This window comes from Gadus chalcogrammus, chromosome 12, assembly GCF_026213295.1.
Source record: "Gadus chalcogrammus isolate NIFS_2021 chromosome 12, NIFS_Gcha_1.0, whole genome shotgun sequence".
Lineage (NCBI taxonomy): Eukaryota > Metazoa > Chordata > Actinopteri > Gadiformes > Gadidae > Gadus > Gadus chalcogrammus.
The window spans coordinates 31,396,779-31,406,778 of NC_079423.1; the positions used below are offsets into that span (position 1 = coordinate 31,396,779).

Below are 10,000 nucleotides of genomic sequence, written 5' to 3' on the forward strand. Positions count from 1 at the left end.
TGATACATCACAGGTATTTGAATATGACGGTACTCAAATGCCTGTAATTTTTGGGCTAAATATGGGCATTCAAGGATGGGTTAAATAAGGGCATTCTTGTGGCGTTTGATTTAAACCTTTACGTAAAAATTACAAATGAAAAAAGCTGACTGACTTATGATAAGACCTGGCTGGCACATCATAAGAAAATAAAATAAATAGCAAACTCACAAACAGCTATACTCCTGGCACAGACACACACACACACACACACACACACACATAGACATACAAATACACACACACACACAAACACACACAAATATACGCACACACACACACACACACACACACACACACACACACACACACACACACACACACACACACACACACACACACACACACACACACACACACACACACACAAAGACACACACACCCCCCCCCCCCGCTCCCCCACCTTGGCAGACGTTGGCCTTGTCGGGCTCGTAGCCGGCCTTGCAGCTGCAGCTCCCGATGGGCACCATCCACTCGCCGTCCCCGTTGCAGTACAGCTTGATGGGCACGTCCAGCTCCTCCGCGCTGGCGATGCAGCTGCCCCGCGCGATGACCAGCGAGGTCGACTCCGCCCCCGTCAGCGTCTGCACGGGTCCGGGGGGGACGATGATCGATAAATAATCAACGACGAAGTCATGTGTTTGCATTGATGCTCTGTATGCATGCAGGGTTTCATTGCAAACACAATAACAGTAAGTTTTACTTTTACTTTTCATTTAGATTGTATTTAACTGTATGCCAGTCACCCTAGTCTATAACTTGTGAATAACATAACGATTTACACTCCTTGACAGAACATAGAACATAGTTAATATGTCTTCAAAGGAGTGTGGTAACGTCACACATGGTTCTGTCCTCCTGCTTCGTTTCATAGACCTCACGTACCTCAGGGAAGAACGCAAAGTTCTGCACCACGCTGGGACACTTCTTGTAGAAGACGCGGACGGCCAGGAGGGACATGCAGGCGCCCAGGTCCTGGAAGGCCAGGTGGAACCCCCGGCCCCGGGACAGTGGGCCGAAGCTCCGCACCTCGGTGTTCACCTTCATCAGCCGGCCCCCGAAGTCCACCTGGGAGAAGCTCTCGTCGGCGGCGATGGTGTCCACCTGGGACGGAGAGGGGGGGCACGGAGGGTGTGGGGTTGGGCGGGGGGGGAAGGAGACTTTAAGAGGGAGAGCAGCATATCTGCTCAATCATAGTTCATGGCACTTCCGTCTTTTTTGTGTTGATGCATGTTCTCCCCACTGCCATCACCACGCTGAACCGTCACAAGTAGGCAAAACATCCCACTCCATTTAGTCATCTCTTTGCACTGCTTGCATTATTTTGCATTCATTTGTTGTCATTGTTTTGGACTGTCTCTGTCTTGTATGTATTTATTTCGTGTAAATTGAACCTACTTGTCAAAGACGGATTCCGGTCACTTGTGACAGACAATAACGTTTTTTCTTATCTTATCTCTTTTGCCTTCTCCAGTTCATTTGTTTTCTTACCATCTTGTTCTTGATCGGTTGTCCCAAAGCCATACCGAGCCCTAACTCATTATATTTTTACTTTATAATCGTCGGTTGATAAGCTCTTCCCCACTGTGTGACACCCATCTGGATGCATTCTATGTTCCCACTGCCTCCATGGTTCCTGATGCTTATCTACTCCCCGGGCTTGTGATTGGTGGAGGCAGTAAGTGGTCCAGAGCCTCCGAGAGGATGGTGGTTCCAGGACATCAGCTAAAAGAGTTGCCTTCTGAGAAACACAAGTGGGCAGACTATAAAACATTGGGGTGCGTGAGGCAATCCCGAGAGACACGTCCGTCCCACCCCCGGCTGCCTTCCTCATAAACTCACTAAACGTAACGCTCCTGAATTGCGTCGGCTATTCTTGGAAACCAGGCGGGTAACGGCGCCGTTTATTGCAATTGCTGACTCTGACGGGTTTAAATCTGAGCCAAGGTTTGTCACTCGCCACACAACCTGCACCACTTGTATTGTGTGTTGTGCCTGTGGTTGGTATTTCTTTGTGCTCAGTCTCTTTAACCGGGCCATTGTGTATGTGACAACCATTTGCCTAAGCTTTCTAGGTACTGTATTGTTTCCCTGTTGGCTAAACTCTCCATTTGTCTGGTTCTTAATACCTCTTTCCACTGATGTTAACTACAGGGTCAGCACTCTGTGTCTGTCTGTCCGTCAGCTGCTATTATCTAGTTAATCTAGCAAATTTTTTGGACATTTGGCTGTTTTTACAGATCTGTCACACAACTGTTACAAATTATATTTTGTACACTTGGGAAATGGACTTATAATCAGCCATGACTCCTAGTTTCAGTAGTATTGATGAAGTGATGTGATGTGAAGTCAAATGGTACAGAAACACAGTTTCAACTCGGTTAATTAATAGTTAACTAATGTTCAATCAATTATTTAGTAATGGTGTTCATGTTAACGAGTGGTGTTCATGTAGACCCTAAGGTAATCGTGTTCATGTTGACTAACCGGTTGATTTATTAAGGCCCAATCCCATTTCTACCCCTTACCCTTTCCCCTTACCCTCCCCCTTACCCCTTCCCCTTACCCCTTCAAAACAAGGGGGAGGGGTGAGGGGTAGAAATGGGATTGGGCCTTATTGTCGTGTTGCCAAGTGGGGTGAGCAAAGATTGCGGATTATCCTTTGGAAAAATAACTCGAAATGCATGGAGGCGTACCAGGAGGGTGATTACCTTCAGGAAAGGGGTGCGGGGTCAGTACGCGACGACGCGGCCCCTCCGACAGCGAGTGGTCCGACTCAGAGACAGGGTTGAAGGTCTCCTTGCAGGAGCCCAGCACGCTGGGGATGGAGGCGCAGTCGCGCACAGTGAAGCGGATCTCCACGTAGACGCGCTGGGCGGCCCGCCGGTCCACGTAGGTGGTGAGCAGCCAGTTGTTCTGGCTGGGCTCGAACACGTTGCACACCTGGTACGTGCGGATGGTGTTGAGGTTCTCGTCGTAGCCGCTCACCTCCTCCCACTGTGGTCAGAGTGTCGATGGGGTGGGGGTGGTGGTGGAGGTGGTGGTGGTGGTGTGGTGGTGGTGGTGGTGGTGGAGGTGGGAGTGGTGGTGGTTGGTGGTGGTGGTGATGGTGGTGGTGTTGGTGGTGGTGGTGGTGGTGGTGGTGGTGGTGAGGTGGTGGTGGTGGTGGTGATGGTGGTGGTGATGGTGGAGGTGGTGGTGGTGGTGTGGTGGTGGTGGTGGTGGTGGTGGTGGTGGAGGACAGTGGTGGTGGTGGTGGTGGTGGTGTGGTGGTGGATGGTGGTGGTGGTGGTGGTGGTGAGGTGGTGGTGGTGGTGGGTGCAGGTGGTGGTGGTGGTGGTGAGGTGGTGGTGGTGGTGGTGATGGTGGGGAGGTGGTGGTGGTGGTGGTGGTGGAGGTGGTGGTGGTGGTGGACAGTTGGTGGTGGTGGTGGACAGTTGGTGGTGGTGGTGGAGGAGACGGTTGGCGGATGAAAGAGGAGAGAGGAGGGAAGAGGAGAGAGGAGGGAAGAGGAGAGGTCTAGAGTGATGAATGAGTTAATACGGGCATGACTAAGCTACCCCCCCCCCCCCCCATATCTGCCACTCTCTCTGTCCCTCCATGGCTCCTAATTAATCTCTGCATCTGTGCTGCAGCAGTGGATAAACATATTTATCCCAATTAAAGGCTGTAGCCCATCTCAAAACATCTCCCACACTCACCTCTCCCCCCCCACCCCCACCCCCACACACACACACACACACACACACAGACACACCACCACACACCCACACCACACACACACACACACCACACACACACACACACACACACACACACACACACACACACACACACACACACAGACATGAGACCTAAAGTAGACCTATAAACAGGAGATTCCACCCATTCTATCCTCACATTCCCTTGCTGCAGTTCAAACGTGTTCTTTAGTCTTCTATTTCTTTCTGTTCTCCACGAACAGCAGTTCATTGGTGTCACCGTGGCGATGTAATTAAGAGTTGACAGTGACAGTTAATTGAGCCTGTAAGGTGTAGTCAAACCTTTGCCTGAGGGGAGGGTTGTACGTGCACACACACCCACACACACCCACACACCCACACACACACACCCCCCCACCCACACACACACACCAGTACATTGTTCTTACCCCGTTGGCAGGAAACGATATCCAGCCAAGCTCAGCTGTTGCTGTCCTTGTATCCATCACTGTCTCTGTTAGAGAGAGAGACAGAGAGAAACAAAAACTATTAGAACCGTCAGGGAGAGGGAAAGCAAGAGAGATGCCAAAGAGGCACGGAAACACACGCTGTCTGCTACAACGTTGGCCCGACACATCGTTGGCCTGACACGCTTGATTTAATGCTAATTATACCCTTCCTTTCCCTTTTCATGTTCAACATTTTTGACGGTTGATTGCCAATCAAACAGGGTCTCTGGTTTTAGCAAACAACTTTAAACAAAGCTAACGATTGAAAGCAAGTCGTAAACTGGAGCCCCTTTCACAAACATGACACTGATTAAGATGTAACAACTGGCTGAGATGCTGACAGTGTACGTTATGGTGTTAAGTAGGCACATCTAAGATGCCAGGGAAGGGGCCTAAGCTAACAGCTGGCAGAATACAAGCTGACAACAGTGCTACCAGTTTTTTTTAAAGGTGCTACTATTGAAGGCAAAGATTGGAGACAAACAGAAGCTGAAAGGTTTGCCCCTGACATGAAAGAATGCTGGGCTATCAGATCGTATCCTTAAAAGCTAATATAAACATAGAACTGGTAGTAGATGAGGTTTCATAACCCTCCCCTCCCACACACACACACACACACACACACACACACACACACACACACACACACACACACACACACACACACACACACACACACACACACACACACACACACACACACACACACACACACACACACACACACACACTCACTATGTGCTTTGGGATGAGTGGAGGTTACAGAAATCAATATGAAGTCATTAAACGGGGGCAAAATTGGATTCCTATTTAAAAACAATGTTGCTTCTCAGATGGCCGTTCATTTTAAACGATGCCTTCTAACAAACGGTGTTGATACCGCTCCGAGGACAAAGTAACCGTGGGCGTAGGAAAGCTAAGTGTCACTCCTGTCCTGAACCACTTTGGCTGTGACTGTGAAGGCTGAGATACAAATGAGGCTGAGCCAGTGACAGCGCCCGACCCCGATGCAGCGAGCTCCTTTGTAGGACAACACGGGAAGAGGAGAACATCACACCTGCAGCCCGCGGCGGGCGAACCACCCCCTTGATACTCAACACTCTCATCCTGCTGCACGCTCTCATTCCATCGGCCAGTCTCTCATTATCCCTCCTCCTCCTCCTCCTCCTCCTCCTCCTCCTCCTCCTCCTCCTCCTCCTCCTCCTCCTCCCCCTCCTCCTCCTCCTCCTCCTCCTCTCCTCCTCCCCCTCCTCCTCCTCCTCCTCCTTCTCTCACGTCCCTCCCCCCTCACGCACGTCACATACTTTAGTGGCGTTCCTCGTTCTCCTTCTTTCCTCCCCCTTCACCTTGGGTTCTCGTTTCAGGTGACAGGAAGGCCCTCATTACGGCCAAACCTCAGACACCGCCCGGGTCCCTGGGGTGACGATGACTCACAGGCTATTCCTGGAGGATGTCCGATTACATTTTTCGTGTGTGCGACACAATTTGCAATCAACATTGCATGATCTGTCGATTGAAAATACATTTGTTGTGCGGTTCAGGCGGTTCAGGAGACAACCCTGAGTCCAGATTCCAAAACCAGAATCACAAATAAAAAAATAAAATAAATACATTTTTGGAGAAAAAAATAAACAACGCAACGCACCCACAAAATGACGGAACATTGCTTGAGGAACGTGACAAACATTAAGTCAAATGTGAGCGGCACTGCGACAAAAACAATACACATCGAAGGCATAACATATCCAAAATGTAATTATCAGATATGTGCGCAGCACGACTGAGCTGTGAAATCAATGAGAGTAATAACGAGAATACTAATTTGATGCCTCATATCTCCACCAATTACTCCAGTCAGGAGGGGTGCATTCAGTACAAAGGAGTACAGCATCTTATCAGCACAGACCTACTCGTCCTCATTAGCATGCAGCGACTGGAGAAGGTGGGGTCACGATGTCAACAAGCCGTCTCCCCCCCCCCATCCCACGTGAGATAACGTGTGTTCACCAATCAGCCTGGTTATCTTTGACATATGGGAGAGTGCAGAGCTGTGGTGCTCTCTCCCCTCACCCTGCACGCACCGCTGAGAATCATTACTAGCAGCTGAACGGAACCAATTCCCCATTAAGGAGCAGGAAACAGCAGGTACATCTATTCCATATTGGAGCAGTCAAAGGGGCAGTTAGGGGGACCATTGTTGGCCCCATGGGACCCATAAAGCTATTTCTATCCCAGATACTGATTTAGGACCTGTCTTATGGTTACATGCAAGTGTGTGTGTGTGTGTGTGTGTGTGTGTGTGTGTGTGTGTGTGTTAGAGAATCAGCCTATGCATGAGAATTCTGTGCATGTAGTTGACTGATAAGCAAGGTAGGTTCATAGTTTTAATTGGCTGAGCGTTTTCCCTACAGATTGGTCTACCCTTCACAGAATGCAATTTAGTTTGGATCTGTTAAGTGTGTGTGTGTGTGTGTGTGTGTGTGTGTGTGTGTGTGTGTGTGTGTGTGTGTGTGTGTGTGTGTGGTGTGTGTGTGTGTGTGTGTGTGTGTGTGTGTGTGTGTGTGTGTGTGTGTGTCTGTGTGTGTGTGTGTGTGTGTGTAGCATTGTTAAAGTGCCTGTGCTATGGCGGCTGGTCAATACATCTGTGTAAAGCTTTGTGAAAGAAAGAAGGAAAGAATTAGGTGTCACACTGCAGGTGGTTAAGAGGGTATTGGCATGGAAACCCAAGTCGGTTTCCACATTGGTACACACATACTCACACACACTCACACACCCACACACACACACACACGCACACACACACACACACACACACACACACACACACACACACACACACACACACACACACACACACACACACACACAAACACATTCTCTTTTCAACACCATACCTCCTGCAGAGACAGTTGTCGACCAATCAGCTATTGGAGCAGCACTTCATAGCATCACAAAATGCAAAACCCAGTCGGCAGCACAATTCACACAGCAGCAAAGACACACATATCAGATCATACATATGTGCATAGGTTCACCCCACGCACGCACACACACACACACGCATGCACTTGTACACACACACACACACACACACACACACACACACACACACACACACACACACACACACACACAGTGCAGTCTGCTCCCACAGAGCATGTATGGAGTTCAGCACAAACTGTCTAACATGGGGAATTTGAGTCCCACCACAGCAACATATGCTAAAAATGGAGCACTCATGGCGCAGTGAGAAACTGCAAGTGCACGATAAATGTTGGCCGACCTCAATTACCCTTCAGAACGAGTATTTGAATCCAATTTAAGCAGTTTTAGAAGTCAAGGAAATCTGTGATAATGGTGAAAGTGTCCATAACTCTGATGGATTATGTGTCAGTTCGAGTTAGTCATGCTCTAGTTTCTGAAAATCACCTTATTCCAACATGCAATCAAGTGAGAAACCTAACTTTGTGACTTTTGACTTTTACTAAAGAGTTGAGGATTTATCCAGAGTAAACTCACAACAGGCTGATGCTAGCTTAGGAGAACGTATTCAGCAATTCAGACACCCCCATGTTAAAACAATAAAGGGCTGAAGAGAGGGCTGACCATGGTGCCTGGAACCAGCCCACTCAGCGCTCTGCACACACACTTTGTATCAGCACAAAAAAGCAGACTCAACCATGCAACTAGGATTACACCAGGAGTTGAGGATGGCCTCATGACCAGCCCGTTTCGGGGATACACTATCGATACAGATGTGAGTGAGTTAAGGTGGACAGAAACCACTGTAAGGTTATGAAGGTTATTGAATGTCGTTCTGTTTAGCACGAAAAAGTCAGAGAAACGCTCCCACACAAAATGCCCGGTTTTACATTTCGTTCTGCGTAGCAAGAGAAAAGTCGGACAATCGTGCTTTGATTCAATCGATTAATATAGTGAGCATGACCACGAAATCGCTTGAAACTGGGTTGATCAGTCTGCATCCTGAGCAAAACGCTTAACCCATACATGCTCATTAATACAATTGACTAAATATGGAATACTATTTGTAATACAGTATTGCACTTCTAATTATGGCCAAAAGTAGTACCCAGCTTCAAAAAAAACATGGGTTGTGTTATCTACATTCTACAACAGTGGCAACAACCTGAGAGACTGAACATATTTTGTAGAAGAGGTTTTAGTTAAAGACCTCCTCCATCTGAACGGGAACAAGCGGCGAGGCGGTGTGTTTCCTCCTGCTTGTTGACGTGTTGTGGGGTGTGGCGGGCCCCGAAAGAGCACCAGCAAGCTGTCACACATCAGCACTTAACTGTGTCAGTCTTTTTTTAATACATAAGCACACACACACACACACACACACACACACACACACACACACACACACACACACACGCTATTTATTTTTCAAACAGAGAACCATTACACTATTTCAGGATATTGTCTCACAAGAAACCTGATACATTGCGTGGATTTTTGGAAGAAGAATGGTCTTGCATTGGGGGGCGTATGTCACTATTAATAAGATGCAACATATGGTGTCTCTAGACCTGAGGGACTTGAAGTTCCTGAAATGAAATAAAAAATGACAACGTACTCCCTCTTGGAGTGCCGGTCTGACAATATTAGAAAACAAAACAAACACTGGCTCCTCTATCTTTAGAACTAAGGAGTGAGAAAGTCTTGTTTTCTGGACGGAGGCGAACAATAAATTGGCGCCTCCTGTCTCTAAAGACATGTGCACACACAAACACACACACACAAGTGCACAGCCCAAACCGCACACACGAAACCCTCAGAGACAAACTCTTCGTTTTCACACCTCAACAAAGCCCCTGGCTGACTCTGCTGCTCACATGCAACCTCCTGTCTCTCACACCCGTGGACGTTATGAGACAACCGACAACAAAAGTGGTTTAACCAGGGGAAGTATAGATGCACAAGCTACGCTGTGATTGTGGTAAAAATGTGGATGGATATGGTTTTTAACATAAACTCAGCAATGTCTCGAGATATAAATGAAGGGGCATATTTTTTACAAAATTATTTAAATTGTCTGTGGACATTATATTGCGTACACACAAAGTAGTCGTTGCTTATTGCAAGACTAAATGCACAGAGAGTTGTACGGTTAAAGCATAGGTGTGGTTAAGAACAGCATTTCAGCTGGCCCTGAATTTCAGCTCTGTTCCCAGCACCAGCCTCTCTTCGCCATGCCGCCATTAAGTAGTCTCCTTCCCCTAGTGCTGCTGGGAAGCAAACGTCAGCAGGATGTTCCTGCAGTATCTCCTGACTGAAAGGGAGGTATATCTGTTTGCTTGTGTTGTATGCTTTTTCAAAAGAGTGTTTGCTACGAGGCATTTAATGTGGGACTGCTATGGTGACAGACACAGGCTGGGAAACTGGCCTGACGAGACACAGGGGTTTGCTTATTTAAGGAAAAGGTGAAGGGCCACTAGTCTACTTCAAGATATGACTGGATGTTACTATAATATGTTACCAAAATCGGACTTAGGCTCTAACGGGATCGTGTGTAAGTGACAAAGAGAACATTTTGTTGGAGGAGCATGTAGGATGCACACTTTCAATGCAGGCTGGAATGAATCAATGACAACTGAATTACGCAACAAAATGAATGATTCAAGTTCACGCTGAATAATTTTCACTTATTGCTGAAGTATTCAAAGCTCCTTTAAAGAGATGTGGGTCAAATAGTCTAGCTAGTATCAGACATCTTTTGGCCTAGATTTT

The 10,000-nt window shown here is 47.7% G+C and overlaps 1 protein-coding gene across 1 annotated transcript in view; it reads right to left on the reverse strand.

The window, feature by feature from the left end:
• The window catches only part of LOC130393911 (ephrin type-B receptor 1-like), a 45,531-nt gene that overhangs the window by 29,238 nt on the left and 6,293 nt on the right, over positions 1-10,000 (reverse strand). The window contains exons 2-5 of the mRNA XM_056604674.1: positions 4,190-4,254; positions 2,779-3,036; positions 925-1,143; positions 443-623 (exon numbers count right to left, since the gene is read on the reverse strand). Coding sequence (XP_056460649.1) covers positions 443-623; positions 925-1,143; positions 2,779-3,036; positions 4,190-4,254 — 723 coding nt within the window. The remainder of the gene's footprint in view (positions 1-442; positions 624-924; positions 1,144-2,778; positions 3,037-4,189; positions 4,255-10,000) is intronic.